General features: G+C 47.6%; 1 protein-coding gene and 1 pseudogene across 1 annotated transcript; one reads left to right on the top strand and one right to left on the bottom strand.

The window, feature by feature from the left end:
- Nucleotides 1-228: 228 nt before the first annotated feature.
- LOC133909267 (uncharacterized) lies at nucleotides 229-7663 on the top strand. Its single transcript, XM_062351627.1, has 2 exons — nucleotides 229-435; nucleotides 7013-7663. Exon 2 carries the CDS (start codon nucleotides 7041-7043, stop codon nucleotides 7335-7337), a length of 297 nt encoding a protein of 98 aa, XP_062207611.1. The 5' UTR covers nucleotides 229-435; nucleotides 7013-7040; the 3' UTR covers nucleotides 7338-7663.
- A 571-nt stretch (nucleotides 7664-8234) lies between these two features.
- LOC133908240 (bifunctional aspartate aminotransferase and glutamate/aspartate-prephenate aminotransferase-like) lies at nucleotides 8235-16152 on the bottom strand (annotated as a pseudogene).
- Between the last annotated feature and the right edge of the window lie 136 nt (nucleotides 16153-16288).

The following is a 16288-nucleotide window of genomic DNA, read 5'->3' as shown; positions in this document are numbered from 1 at the left end:
CTTTTTATAATCCATTTGTTAGATCTTAGAAATCTAAGAAGCCGGTTTCTCTAAATTTTTTATAGATTGTGAAAATTTATTTTACTAAACTATTCATAATTTTTTTAATCTACCATATAAAAACTTCTCATAATCCAATTTTTTACACCTACAATTTACGAACGATTTTTCAAAATCACCGGCTGAAACAAACAGCCTCCCGCAGCAGCTGCATTCGGCCTCCGAGAGTTCCACAGTACTTCCGCTCGCTCCTCCACGAACTTCCGCCCAGGATTTCAACCCAGGCCTCCCTCACTCTCTCTTCCAACGCATCTCCTCCGAGCACAACGCCGCCGGTCCCTCCTCTCCCTGCCGGATCCTCCACCCGCCACTCCTCTTCCGGTCCAGTGGGAAGAGGAGATCCATTCGAGCGAGGACTGATTCCTTCTTATGTTGGTAAGTGATCTTTGCTTGTTTGGATGAATTCCTTTGTTCTGAAAGTTGGTTTTCCTGTTTACTCCCTGATGTGGATGGCAGGAAGTTTGTAATGCCTTTTCGGCCAACAAATTGTGTGAATTCCGTTAATAAAAGGAGACACAGGGGACTACCCTTAATCGAAGAAAAAGAGAAATTGTTTTGCTCTCGATCATACTCAGCTTCCTGTTAGTAGTGGATTTATGTGCTGCGTCGTGCTCTACTGTTCCAATGGACCTATCCATGGTTCGATTAGGCTACTCTTGAGTTTTGAGTGCACAAGACCGAGATTAGTTACACATTACAGCACTTCTTGGTACCTAATTGAGGTGCGGGTGTATTTTATTTTACAAAAAAATCGGGGTTCAATGGAATCCCCATGACCCAAGTGAAGTCCACCCTGGTCTCAAGTTGCTTCCAGAAAATCTTTTGTCATGGACAACTGCACCTACACGTCTTATGGTTCTTCAATGAGGATTTTGTTGTTAATTTTCAAGAGTGCGCAAGTGAATCGCCCATAATATGGATAGAAGTAAGATTAAAGGCACGAAAAGACCAATTACGCAGGCACTCTAAGGAAAGGATCATTAGGACTTGCACCAGAATATCATATTCAGTTTAGAGATTTTATTCTTAGTCCCAATTTTTTCCTCGTGTAACAGTGTAACACTGCGCTGATTATGTCATGCATGTTGACGTGAAAATATTTTTTGGGTTGATCTGATACTTGTTTTCACAGAATTCAGATAAGTTTTATCGCACTCTCCTATTCTATTTTTGTCATCTTGACTCTTGGGAATGGGATAGTTTATAAACGTGTGACATCTCTTCTGTTCATTGTTATGTGGGGCAACAAGTATACAAGGCGCAACAGGAGGTCCAGCACGGCGTGATCATCTGATGGAAGATGTTTGCCATAGCTTTGCACTTAGTTAGGAGTTTGTTCAGAGGTTAGGTTTGTTAGGCTTAAATCTAAGAGTCTGTTAGGGAGTTGTTTAGAACCGCATCTATATAAGGTGCCGGCACCCATGAAATAAAGGCAAGCAAGAACTTTGTTATCTCCTTCCTCTCTCTCGCTCTCTTTCGGTTCCAGCCACCCCAGCTCCGGGGAGACGAGGTGGCCATAGCCTCGCCTTCCCGTCGAGCGACACGCGCAGCCCCCACCCACAACATCTGGTATCAGATTCAGACGATCCTCTACTCATCATCACCATGCCGGGCAACACCTCCGCTGCCACCGATGACAAGGTCGACACCTAGGCGCTTATGCAGGCCATCCTTGACAAACTTGATCGCCTGGAGACCGTGGAAGGCTAGCTCCGCAACATTGATCAACAACAGTGTGCACACAACCTCGCCATCAGCCGACTCGAGCTCGATCAACGCGAAATCGTGCCCCTCGACCGTGGCGGAGATCCCCTTCAGCGAGCGCGTGGTCGTATGGGCCACACGTGTTTTCACAAGCTGGACTTCCCCAAGTTCGATGGCCAGGGCGACCTGCTGCCGTGTCTCAACCGTTGCAAACACTACTTCCGCGGCCAGCGTACCATCGAGGAGGAGAAAGTATGGCTCGTCGCATTCCACCTCACCGACGCCGCGCAATAGTGGTATATGCGAGTCGAACGGGAAGAGGGCACACCGTTGTGGAATCGCTTCGCCGAGCTCGTCAATCTGTGCTTCGGCCCGCCGCTTCGCTCGAATCCTCTCGGCGAACTGGTGGCGTACTGCCGCATCAGCATAGTGGTTGACTACCAGGAACGCTTCCTAGCACTCCTTCCCCGGGCAGGGCCGCTAACCGAGAGCCAACAAGTACAACTCTTCACCGTGGGCCTCCTGGAACCCATGAGCCTCGACATTCAAATGTAGGCGCCGCAAACACTGGAGATCGCCGTGAATCTTGCTCGCTCTTTTGAACGCAACGAACAGGCCGTGCCCACAGCTTCTCACGGTCAGCAATCCTTGTCCGCCCGGTCCGCGCCGCCATTGCTGCCAAACCCTCTGTCGTCCGCGACACATGAGCCTTCACCAGCGCAAACAACCACACCAGGCGCGGTACTAGTGGCAACTGGGATAGTCTAGGTGGCGGGCCGCACCGTCAAGCGCTTGAACCCGGGCGAGATTGAGGAACGACGCTGCTTGGGACATTGCTTCAACTGCGACGAGCGTTATGTCCGGGGTCACAACCGCTCCTACAAGCGCCATTTCCTCCTCGAGATGGCGGACGATGACGAGGACGCCGACTCAGCAACCGAGAACGACACAGAGGCGTCGCAGATCTCCCTTCACGCCATCGCGGGCATCCGAATGGGGGACATGATGCAAGTTTGATGCCACATAGGCGCAACCACGATGACGTTGCTCCTCGATTCGAGTTCAACGCACAATTTCGTCTCCGAGTCCGTGGCGACGTAGTCCCGGCTACAATTTTGTCTATGAAACAACCTCTACATCACGGTGGCAGACGACGAGCATGTTCCCTATGCTGGAGTATTTAGACGCACGCGCTTCGCCATCAACACCGAGCATTTTGTGGCTGATTTCTACATCATTCCCCTGGGCGGCGTCGACATGGTGCTCGGGACACAATGGTTGGCCACACTAAGGCCAATCTTGTGGGACTTCGACCGGTAGACAATGTCATTTTGGCATCAAGATCGTCGTGTCCAATGGCTAGGCGTGCCAGGATCGGTCAGTCCACAGCTGCGATCCTGCACGGGCCGCGAACTGCTCGATACGCTTCTTGATGAGTTCCAGGACACGTTCGCCGAGCCCACGGGGTTGCCACCGGCTAGGGCTCAAGACCACCATATCCATCTGCGCCCAGGAACCGATCCAGTAGCTGTACGCCCCTACCGCTGCCCAGCGCTGTAGAAAGATGAGCTAGAAAGACAATGGCGCACGCTGGAAGAACAAGGGCAGATTCGGCGCAGCACGTCGGCGTTCTCCTTGCCGGTGCTATGGGTAAAGAAGGCGGACGGGTTCTGGCGCATGTGCGTGGGCTACCGAGCCCTCAATGAGCGAACAGTAAAGGACACCTTCCCGATTCCGGTGGTTGACGAGCTCCTCGACGAACTATACGGCGCCATCATATTCACCAAGCTCGATTTGCGTTCAGGGTACCTCCAGGTGCGCATGTACCTGGAGGATGTGGCGAAAACAGCGTTTCGCACCCACGAGGGACTCTATGAGTTCTTTGTTATGCCATTTGGGTTGTCGAACACGCCAGCAACATTTCAAGCATTGATGAATGATGTCCTACGGCCGTACCTTCGTCAGTTCGTACTGTTGTTCTTCGATTGGTTCGACCATCTTCGACATGTTCGTGCTATTTTCAGCACTTTGCGCTCCAACCACCTTTTCGTCAAGCGATCCAAGTGCTCTTTCGGCGAGCCATCGGTCACATATCTTGGACACATGATGTCGGCTGCCGGTGTGGCGATGGATGCCAGCAAGGTGCTGGCCGTGGTCGACTGGCCAACGCCACAATCACCTCGAGCGCTTCGGGTTTCCTCGGGCTCGCCGGCTACTACAAGAAGTTTATAAAGGATTTCGGCGCAATCGCGGCACCACTGACGCAGCTACTCGAGAAGGAAAGCTTTAGCTGGCAATCTCAGGCGGAGGTTGCTTTTCAGGCACTCAAACGTGCCCTCACGACGACTCCGATCTTGACATCGCCAGACTTTATGCGGCCATTCACAGTCGAGTGTGACGCGTTGGGATCGGGGTTCGGCGCGGTGCTTCACCAAGGCGGTGGACCGATCGCCTACTTTAGCTGCACCATAGCTCCACAACATCGCGCATTAACGGCTTACGAGCACGAGCTCATTGGGATGGTCCAAGCAGTCAGGCATTGGCGGTCATATCTATAGGGGCGCCAATTTGTTGTCAAGAGGGACCATTACAGTCTCAATTTGTTGGCTATGATCCTTTAACACCACTGGGTCAACAAGTTGCTTGGCTTCGATTTCTCGGTCGAATACATGCCAGGGCGCCCCAACCAAGCTGCCGATGCTATCCCTCGCCGCGATGAGGACACATCCGCTCTTCTGGCAATCTCAGCACCCAGCTTCACCATCATGAAAGAACTCACAGCAGCAGTAGCCGTGGATCCGGCCATCACCATGCTGCGCGAGAATATTGAAGCAGACGAGTTGCGCCTGCCGTGGGAGTTAAAGGACAGCTTGGTCACCTTGAACCACCGGGTGTATGTGCCGCTGTCCTCACCATTGTTTCCGACACTGATCGCAGCTGCTCATAAAGAGGTCCAATAAGGGATCCAGAAAACACTTCACAGGTTTCACAGGGATTTCCACACACCAAATGCTCGTCAGGTGGTATAGGAGCATATCAAGGGCTACCTTACATGCCAGCGCAACAAGACGGATCGTCTCCACCCCGCGACCTTCTGCTTCCTCTGCCTGTGTCGTCGGGGATTTAGGCGGATATTGCGCTTGATTTCATCGAAGGATTGCCGAAAGTGGGAGGTAAATCGGTAATACTCACCGTCGTGGACAAGTTTTCAAAGTACGCACATTTTATCCCTCTTGCGCATCCATATTCGACGAAAACAGTGGCAACAACCTTCTTCGCAGAAATCATCCGATTGCACGGGTTACTAGCCTCCAATGTCTCGGACCGAGACCCGGTGTTCACGTCTACATTTTGGCAGGCGTTGTTCCACTCCATGGGGACCAAGTTGAATATGAGCACGGCATTTCATCCTCAATCGGATGGGCAATCGGAGGCAGTTAACAAGGTCATCACAATGTATCTTCGTTGCTTCATTGGTGACCGCCCACGCAATTGGGTTAGATGGTTACCTTGGGCCGAGTTCATCTACAATTCTTCATATCACACAGCTCTCAGGAACACACCATTCTGCGTGGTGTACGGGCGTGATCCTCCAACATTACGCTCGTATGAGGTTGGAGACTGCAGAGTTCCTGTAGTAGCGCAAGCCATGGAGGCACGGGATGAATTCCTTGAAGAGGTGCGGCATCGTTTGGAGCAGGCTCAGTCTTTTGCAAAGAAAGCTTACGACCGTATTCACATGGAGCCGTCCTTCAAGGTGGGTGACTGGGTTTGGCTTCGGCTCCGCCATCGCAATCCAGCGACCCTCCAGCAAGCCACCAAAGGGAAACTTGGTCTCAGGTTCTATGGACCATATCAATGAGGCCGCTTTCTGTTTGGACTTGCCGCGAGAAGCCGCCTTCACAATGTGTTCCATGTCGGGCTACTGAAGAAATTTGTGGGCACACCACCGGCTACTCCACCGCCTCTGCCCCCAACTCACAATGGAATGGTATTACCCACTCCGGAGCAGGCTTTGAAGGTGCGTCTTTCTAGGTGTGTACACCAAGTATTGATCAAATGGCTTGGCCAACCTGACTCATCAGCGTCCTGGGAAGACCTCGACAAATTCCAGCAGAGCTATCTGGCTTTCCAGCTCGCGAACAAGCTGCTCATCGAGGGGGGGGGGGGGAGATGTTATGTGGGGCAACAAGTATACAAGGCGCAACAAGAGGTCCAGCACGACGCGATCATCGGATGGAAAACGCTTGCCGTAGCTTTGCACTTAGTTAGGAGTTTGTTCAGAGGTTAGGTTTGTTAGGCTTAAATCTGGGAGTCTGTTAGGGAGTTGTTTAGAACCGCATCTATGTAAGGTGCCGGCACCCATGAAATAAAGGTAAGCAAGAACTTTGTTATCTCCTTCCTCTCTCTCTCGGTTCCAGCCACCTCATCCCCGGGGAGATGAGGCGGCCACGGCCTTGCCTTCCCGTCGAGCGATGTGATCAGCCCCCACCCACAACATTCATAGACATGGAAATGTTGTTTATTTTGAATAACTCTGCTTTTATTACTTTCTTTCTTAATTAAAGGGTATATCTCAAGTTTTTCTGTAGACACTGAGGTATTCATGTTTTTTTTCCTCGGGTTAATTTGTCCAGGGCTACTGTGTGTGCTGGGATTGCTTTCTGAAATTTTCCAATGTAGTGTGTGCACGATTACTGATTGCATAACTATAACTTATTAATTGCTTATTTGGTACGAATTTGGTCATGGACTACCACTCTGCAATTGTTGGGCTCATGCAATCTGGAACCGGTGCTGACACCTATGCTGCATAAGAAGCATAAGTTTCATTTCGGGGAAATAATGTAAAATCATGTGTTTTGCTTGCTTATTTAAGTAACAATGTTGCTAAAGGAAGATCTTGAAGTCGCTCCTTTTAGCTGGCTCTGTCTGTTTCACGGCTAATCCCTGCATATTGCAGTGCTGGAGCTTCTGTAAAGAAAGAAAAAAGAAAAGAAAAGGAAGAGTTAAGCCATTTAGAATAATGAAATTTTAGTCATGAGGAGAGGATCATTTTCAAATTATTTACTATATTCTTCAATAAAGACTAATAAATTATTGATGAATTTTGCTACTGTACAGAGCATATCTTGTTTTCATGAATATATCTCCATCTACAAAAAAAAAAGTTTATTATGGCTTGCTTTGATAGAATTTGTTCCTTTTACTCAAATCTTTTTCCTAAGAATTACCCCCTTTTTTGCAGTAACTGGCAATTCAGCTAGACCATAATTATGAGTCTAGCTTGTCTAGTATGCTATGGCATGAACAGCCCCTCACACTCCTTCAGAAGCTATTCGGTCTCAAGCTCAGAGGAGGAAACCAGGTGTGGAGCTGTGGTTGCCTGCCTATCTTGGAAAGCAATGGCTACTGGAACTGCTAATGGTGTTGGGACATCAAAGGTGACCCCTTTTCCCCTAATGGCTGCTGGTAAGAGCACCGAGGGTGCTCCTCGCCTTCAAAGGAGCCATGCTGTTTCGAGGGACCTCGTCAGAAACTGGAACTTCGATGAGATTGTTGTTGGAAACTAGATCAGGGTGCCAGCGGTTCGTTCCAGGTTGGACATCAAGCTATCATCTGGCAGGAGAGTCAGCACTTGTTGTAAATTTCCTAGTATACATCTGGGTATCCATGTACTATATCAGTACCTACTCAATTGATGAGGAAATATTAGAAGTGTACCGGTACTTCAAGAAACAATATCTTGTTTGTTATATAACTGCTAACTTGTGTAGTTACATCATTTTTTAGTGTGTTCTTTTGCTGTTACCAGACATGAACAATAAGCTAAGATTATTTATGTACCTCTGGATAATACCTATTTAGATGGTGCCATATCAAGTCAAGTTTCAGGGAAGTTGAATTGTGCGGCTTTTTTATGTGTTGGCGTCAATTGTCAACCTATGAGAGCCACGAGGCACCTAGGTGTTCTGATTTTAAGCTAGTTCTCAGAGGCATCTATAGCTCTGTTTGTTTCTACGTATCAGTAACTTATACTTCTCATAAAAGCTAATAAGCTAAAATAAACGCTAAATTTATTATTGGCTTATGCTTTTTTTATAAGCTAGCTTGTAGTGAAATGATCTAAAAGTTAATAAGCTGATTGAACTAGGTTTTTTGAAAAACTGATGTGCTGAGAACCTAAAAATTAAACCTATAAACTAACAGCTTTTCTCAGAAACTATAAACAACTTTTCAGATAAACAATTTTTCAAAAAAAAGCTCATAAGTTTTAGTTGAGTCAAACAGGGGCTATGTTCATAATGTTAATATGATTACATGTTGGCTTGCTTAAATAAAAGATTCCTGGTTGAGAAGCAATTGATGACTTGATACGTTCCTGCTGCTCTTTTCCATCAAAATGTTGCAAAACTGAACAGACTCCTGCTCCTGCAACCAAACTTCTGCACAGGAGGTAACTCATCATAGGTTCACCAATCTTGCTTTATTACCCAGAAAGGAGCAAATAGTTTCATTTGGTTGAAGTTACACGTAATAAATCCTTAATACTGAAGATACAAACAATATGATCAAGTCTTTTTCAAAAACAATGCAAAATTGTGCGTTTAGCCTTTTGATCACTCCGCACTGCAATTTAGTTATCCCACTAAGCCGCAACACAGGGCTTCAGCAGAGCAATCGCTTCTATTTTCGCCATAGCAGTTTGAAGTGTAGATAACGATGCAGCATACGAAATGCCGAATGCAGCTGTCATCCCCAAACGCATCACATGGGAGAAGTGCGACCTACAGTGCAATCCACAAATAGCCGTTATGGTACTTCAATAATCTTAACCAAAGAATATACAAAATTAACCGATGGTTCATACCTGTGCTTTCTCTAATAGGAACATGCAGAGGGACTCAGAGTCCTTGATAATGCCAAAACCCTCTACTTCGGACCCATAGTAGGAGCTGAAGTCAATAAACAAATAAAAGGCGCCCTACAAATTTAAAATTTAGCCATGTTCCTGGAATGTAGGACTAGGTTTCAGCACAACTACTGTAATCTCAATCGCTACCTGAGGCTCTGATATTTTCACAATTGGCAGTTCCTTGAAGCTTTGCACAAGGTAATCACGACGCTCCTGGAATGCTTTGACCATAGTTGATACTGCTTCACCACAAGCATAGCTGAGGTTCAGAGCTGCGAGCCCTGCCTTCTGCGATATGCTACTGGCACCTGAGGTGAACTGTAGTAAACATAGAAGGCATTGATGTCAAGACAATCAGAAAACAAGATTGACATTGTTTCTCCAGGATGCTAAGTTTGCAGACGTGAAAAGTACCTGCGCAGCAAAGACTACAACATGAAAAGGTTTGCAGACTTAAGTCACTTAAGGTGATAGTTTTACTAACATGCAGTATCGCATACCTTAGATATTAGACATACAAGAACAAGGAAGATGAAGTGTTCACATGGCTTTGGATCTTTCCGCATGCTGCAATCAAATGTTTAGGGGCTGCCAGGTATCCAAGCCACCAGCCCGTCATAGCAAAAGCCTATAAAATTTACATCACCAAATATTTCAGCCAGCTTGATTGTACACCCAAATGACCAACTTTTGATATTGAGCTTGATTGTATACCCAAATGACCAACTTTTGATATTGAACATTCGATGTTGCATATAACTAAATTAGGCACGTCTATTGCTGCTATGGTTCTGAAGAACAGCACATTTTACAATTATGGAAGATCCATAAAGCTAAAAAAAGTTACTATTTTTGAAGAGTGAATAACACTAGTTTACCCTAGAAAAACCATTCACAGTTAATGTTCTTTCCCACATTCCAGGAAGTGTGTGTTGCAGGCTGATAGATAATATCATGGTTATCATGGCGTCGCCATATCGTCGCCATAACGACGATATGGCGGCATGGCGGTATTTTGGCCCTCGCCACGGCGACGCCACGGCGCCGGCGTCTATGGCGTCCGCCATATCGGCATGGCGTCGCCGTGGCGCCGATATGGCATCGTGTGGTGTCCATTTTTCATGTGGCGGGCGCCATACTGGCTAGGCGGAGGGGATTAGAAGGGGAGGAGAGATCGAGTGGGTCTGAGAGGGAGGCAGACTTCCATACTTTTTTCTTGCCGCCGCTGCCGAGATCGCGCGTCATCCGCCGTCTCCGAGACCGCGCGCTGTCCGTGCTCCTCGCCGCCCTCAGATTCGTCCGCCTGCCCGTCTCCGTCGACCCGCTTGGAAGTCCGCCGCCCCGCCTGGAAGTCCGTCGACCCGCTTGGAAGCCGTCGACCTGCCCGTCTCTGCCGCCCCCGCATGGAAGCCGTCGGCCTACCCCTCTCCGCCGCCTCCGCTTGGAAGTCCGCCGACACCCCTCTGCTCCAGCTGCCCTCCGCCACCCCTGCGTCTGGTTGGTCGCTGCTCTCTCTCCTCTCACTTCTCTCTGCTGTGTGCTGACTGCTGATGTGCACTGTACATGTGTGTTGATGTGCTCTGTACATGTGCTCTCTCCTCTCACTTGCACTTGCACTGCTGGTAGCTGATCAGTGATAACACATTGCACTAGCAGAAGTGTTGAAGTAGATATGTCAGCACTTGCACTTTGCACTTTGCACTTGGCACTTGCAGAAGTAGATAAGTTTGCTCTAGCTCTTGTACTCTTGCTGCTCTAGTACACGTGTGGGATGACCGGGATCTTGCTGCTTCTGTAGTGTTGGCTTGCTGCTCTAGTACATGTGTGGGATGCCTTGCTCAAGTGTTGGCTTTGCATCTTGCTCGCTGGGAAGCTAATATTCACTTGAAGCATGATATCCTGTTAGTGTTAGCACTTAGCAGTGGCACATATCCAGTATAGCACAATGGCTTTGCATCTTGCTCTAGTACATGTGTCATGTGTGGGATGCCTTGACTTTTCAGCTAGACTTTTAAGAGCTGTCTAAGAGCGTCTTTGTTGCACAAACTCAATCATGTTATGGTGCATTTCCTTGGGGGGTTTGGTGCGGAGAACGTGGATGCTTCTAACATCTCGATGAGTTTATATTGGATGACTTTTGAGAGATGAGAGATTTGAAACTTTGAAAGATGAGAGAGTTCTATGTCTTTTATACTACATTTATATTTCCTAATATCCTAGATTATAACTGTCGAGCTACATTTACATTGTCATTTGCTAATATCCTAGACTATAATGTGTGTATTCACCACGTGTGTATGGCATCGCCACGCCACGCGCCACGTCGCTGTAAAGTTGTGAAGGTCGTGGGTCGCCACGCCTCGCCACGCCGTCGTAACAACCATGGATAATATGCTCATAAATCTCATCAGATAAAACCTGAAAAAATAAATAAAGAAAATATGTCATAATCACCATGCGGTGAAAATAGAAATCGTAACAACAGATCTCAACTTGCTAAAAAACCATATAATCAAAAGCACTTACCAGAAGCCTAGGATGCCTCTTGACTATATCAACTATTTCTTCAAGCAACTTCTTTGGATATACCGACCCTGTTGGATTAGATGGAGAGCAGAGAATCAAAAGCCTCGATTTCTCATTGATCTTCTCGGCAAGCAACTCTGGCCTTAACAGGAAATTCTCTAAGGATCACTGAAGTTGCATCAGCCAATCTAGCCATCTCAGAATAACTGACCCAGTATGGTGCTGGTATCAAAACCTAAAACAAGGGGAGCCCTTACTTTGTTCAGACTTACGAGAGACAGCAGCACTGTGTATTTTTATTGTAAGTGCAAGTATCCATGAGCACTGAGTATTTTCAGAGACACACACACACAGCAACATTCTTGCGAAATCAACAACCTTAGTCACTAGGCACTGTGTTTTTAAGACACGGTTTGATCTGGATATTCAGCATCCCAATATAGGCTGCAAAAACACAATCCTAAAGTATACCACAATTGATGACTAAAAATAAAGAGAAGCACAGAAAACCAGTGCTCTTACTCTCGCGGATGCTAACTATTAGAAGTTTTATACATTACAGTGTAGCAAATCAAGAGGACTGTGACGCCTATTTTCTAGCCAGCCCGGCCCAGCTCCCCGTGCAGCCCAGCCAGCCCGCTCCTCCCTCCCTCTCTCTCCCGGACACGCCAGGCCCACCTATCAGTCCCTTTCCCCAATCTCCCGCGCTCGCTCTCGCAACCGCTGACCGAAACCACGCCCACGTTCCGCCTCCGCGCTCCATGACTCCGCAATAGCCCCGCTCCCTCTCCGCGCTATAAAATGGCCTCCGCGGCACCCCGCCACCCTCCCATTCTCCCTCACCCTGTCGCCCAAACGTGCCGAGCGCCATTGCCGACGCACAAAGCACTGTTGCGCGTTGTCCGCCGCACCCGAGCCCTCCCCGTTGCGTTTGAGGACACCGTCGGCATCGCAGGAAGCCTTCTTCGCCGCTCCTCAATGTCGTACCACCATCGCAAGCTGTCTCTCTTCGAGCTCCGGTAAGCATTACCATCATCTCGCCGTCGCCGGACTTCTCCGTTGTGCCCCGAGGCCCACTGACCGGCTCTCTAGCACTGCAGGACCCCCAGAAGCCTTCCCACCCCTCGGATTCCTCTTCCCGTCGCCGTAGCCAAGTTCCCGTTGAGCTCCTACCTCTGTCGCTGCTTTTCTCTCCGCCATCATCTCTTTCAATTGCACTGTTCTCGTCATGTTTGGTAGCTTGTAGCGCTAGATCATGTGTCGTCAGCGATGCTCCGGCCATTCCTACGGTGGTGGCACCGTTTTCCTGTCGCCGACGGCTGCCAAACCCTCCCCAATCGCCCTCGGTGGTCCGATCATAGATGAACAGCCAAGATTAGAAGCCACGTATCCCTTCGCCCGGTTAGATCATGACCGTCGAATTTGGGGTCGGCGGTGTAGATTTAAATAGATGTATCCTAGTTAACGTTGTCACGTGTGCATGCCACGCGTGCACCTTCGTCCCACGTGGCACGACCACGTTAGCCCGTGTAGCCAAGTTTGTATGCTAACGTCATTAATTAGGATTTTCAATACAAAAACAAATTTTTTTGTTCTCTGAAATTAGGTCTTATTACAATTTAACCCCTAGGTTTTCTGTTTTCACAAAAGGACCCTATCAGTACTGTTTATTTTACATTTAGCCCCCTAAAGTTTTACAAATTACATACAGGCTCCTAAACTTTTACAAATAAATCCCTGAAACCTTTCTGTTTTTACCAAAAAACCTTCATTCTTTTTACAGAATGACCCCTGTAACTTCAAATCTTTATAACTTTTTTCATACGAGCTCCGTTTTAGGTAATTCTTGCGCTCACACGATCGTAGTAACGAATACTTTCCGTTAGTAGGCTTTTAAAGTGTTTTGCTACTATTTGGTGTACTGTTCTTATATGTTTGTACTTACTTGTTTTCGGTGTTCACGAATGCGATAAGAGACGAGCAGTTCGTGAACCTGCAAGACCAGACTTTTGAAGAGTTTGAGCAACCCACTATTGAAGGCAAGTGTCATTGATCACATTGACCCTATTGTTGGAAAGTGTGTCTTTTACTTTTAGTTGCCTACTTGTCAATATGAATCATATTGCTAGGGTTTACTAGATTCTTTCATGATTATCCTTGTCGCTTGTGTTGTAGTTTGGGTGTCAATGGTAGAAATACTTAGTTATGTTGTCGAGTCGGGTGATTTAAATGTTAATCTATTAAATAGTCTATACAACATAAACCAGTTTAGGTAATCTTTTATAGCAACATGGATCATAGGGATCTAGGCAGGTTGGTTTGGTTGGTATGGCTGCTGTGTGCGCATTGGGTGATGTGCAAGTACCTGCTTTAGATTCTAAGGATCGGTTCATGGACATGTAACCCAGCACAAGAGCACGACGACGAGGCTTATATAGGTACGGCCTGATCAAATAATTAGATGTCCTACTCATTCTGTACGCGCCAGTTAGTTGTTGAGTGGCACAAGAGGGGCCCTCTGCAGTGGATGGAATCTCTGTTAGCGATGAAACCTTAGTGAGTGTACATAGATTTGGAGACGCTTTGTAAAGGTCTTAGTGAGACCCCGGCTCTACAGCTCCAAAGTGTGAAGCAACACGGAAATCACGACTCGTGAGTAAAGTATGCAACATCTGCAGAATGTAAAACTGATATATCAGTCGTTCTCACTATCAAGAGCGAGCTTGGACTTCTTCATGATTAGAGGGGGATTTTGGATGGTTGGTTCTGGTAGTCGGGTGGGGGTAACCCGATGAGTTGGTAGCTAGATACGGAATATCTAATGAGTTTGGTAATCGGATGGAATCCGATAAGCTGTATCTTATAAAGTCTTAGTGTCACACATATTAAATAGGACTGCTAAGTCTTTTTGAGTTATAGGATAGGATGACATAGAAGCAGTAGACATGAGTTAAGTTTTTCTTGATTTAAGCCCCCACGTCATACCTTCCCACACTTGCAGGGTACTCTATGTACTCACGCTTGCTTTCTCCCGACCACTTGTTACTACTCAGAAGGTGAAGACTTCAAGGATCTCCCGGGCGATGGAACTGAGTTTAGAGACGATGTTTTAGGCTGATGCTCCCCTGTACAACGTTTGTGGATTGATGAAAGACCTACTACTGTTGGTTTATCTTAGTGTTCTTCTTTAAGATCTACAAGTCCTTTCGTATTGAACCTTATCGTTATGTAATGACACTATAATAATTTCACTTATGACGTCACCGTATGTATGGAAACTAGATCCTGACATACATATGGAATGCATCTGGTTTGTTTCTTTTGAAACCGGGTGTAACAATGACTCGCCTCATCACCAGGTGAGCAAACTGCAAGCACAGCTTGTGTAATGCACTGCTTAGCTCCATTGCTCACTAGCACCTGATCTGGGCTGTAGGATATCCCATTCTCCTCTGCACAGTCATAGTCATAACAAACAGGGTCAATCAATCTTCTCAACCTAAGTGGTAACTCTGCAAACAAAGAAATCCATGCATACATCCACACACCCTGGAGTTTAGCGCAAATAGCCTTTCTCAGCTCCAAAGTCCCGGCATTAGGAGTGTACCTTGTATGACCATCCCTAATTGCATTCATCCCAGGCTGGATCAAAGCAAGCAACCAGATTGCTTATGTGAAAAGATCCCAATTTGTTAATAACAATGTTCGTATTTTCATCCAGATCAATCATAATGTGATCAAGTCTAATTGCACAACGCTTTTGCAAACTCATAGTAATGCGGAACTGACTAAATAGCAAGAGCACGCACCCCCACCTCGGCGATCACGGGCGGCGTGTCGAAGTCTGGCTCCCCCGCGGCGAGGCCAATGACCGGCACGCCGGCCTGCCGCAGCGCCGTGGCCTGGTCGGTGATGGCCATGGTCTTGGACGGCCGCAGCGCGCTCACCCTCGGGCTGATGGACGTGTCCACCGCCTCCGCCCTCACCACCGCCATCCTCGCCCTCGCCGCGGGCCTCTTCCCACACGCCCTGCGAGGCAGCAAGAAAATGATCCGGCGAGAAACGAGGAGAGGTGCTTCCGATCGAAGCTTTGCAGAGGCCGGTTGCTCACCTGGCGAAGCAGACGGAGTTGCGACCGGAGGAAGCGGGTTTGGCGAGGGTGGAGAAGGACGGGGCCGAAGAGGAGGTGGTGGTGGTGGTGGTGGCGGCGGCGGCCATCGAAGAAGGTGGTTGCACTTAGCTTAACAGCAGCCTGAGCAGTGGGCCTGCCGTTGTGTGGGGTGATTTGTTGTGACCCCTACTAGTTCGCACTTCGCAGTCGAGCAGGGGAAGGTGGTGCGGCAATGGTGGTGGTAGGTGGGCGCGTCATTGGCGCGGTTTGGTAGGTGTTGGAGCCTCGGGGGTCGGAAGAATAGGCTTCGATTTCTTCTTCAACGTGCCACCGCAGTTCCAACTACCCACTCAAGCTCCATTCTCACTGTAGATTTGCAGTGTTTGGTATTCAGAGAGGGAGACGTCAGAGAAAGAGCAACACGCATTTTTGTTATCGATTGTCATTGTCAGGTGCCGGTTTGGCTACCTTACCTTGTGTGCTCGCTGTGTCAATCAGTTCGAACTTCAATTTGTTATCATCTGGTAGACTGAAATGCAGCGAGTGACCCCTGTTAGGCTGTTACTCATGTTCCACAGCACAGTTCTAGACTTCCAGAATTTCCTCGGTTAATCGGTCAGTAACACCATGTATTCATAAAATGCATATCTAGTACACTGATGTTTTGGGAGAAATGCAGATCACTTGCTAGTAATTGATGCAACTTCTTACAAGTAATACTAGTATGTGGCTGTTATATGTGAGAACAAGATAACAGCTGAGCTTGCTTTCTCACCGTCTAGGGGTTTCACTCAACTTGTAATATGTGGGAACCCTTACATTGTTTCATGTAAAGAAAAGGCATTACTTGGAAAGAATTTTTCATTGTGACAGCTAAATACTATAGTGTCCATTTGTCCTGTTACCATAACTTCTTGGCGCTGCTACAATCATAGCGCCAATTTAGATAAAAATGAATACGTTATTCTTGC

Source organism: Phragmites australis, chromosome 2 (genome assembly GCF_958298935.1).
Source record: "Phragmites australis chromosome 2, lpPhrAust1.1, whole genome shotgun sequence".
In the NCBI taxonomy this organism is placed as follows: Eukaryota; Viridiplantae; Streptophyta; class Magnoliopsida; order Poales; family Poaceae; genus Phragmites; species Phragmites australis.
Note: the sequence above shows the minus strand (reverse complement) of the source record. Positions and strands in the feature narration are given on the sequence as shown.

Coding starts and splice junctions, on each gene's coding strand:
- LOC133909267 (XM_062351627.1), top strand. CDS start 7,041: ATGAGTCTAGCTTGTCTAGTATGCTATGGCATGAACAGCCCCTCACAC.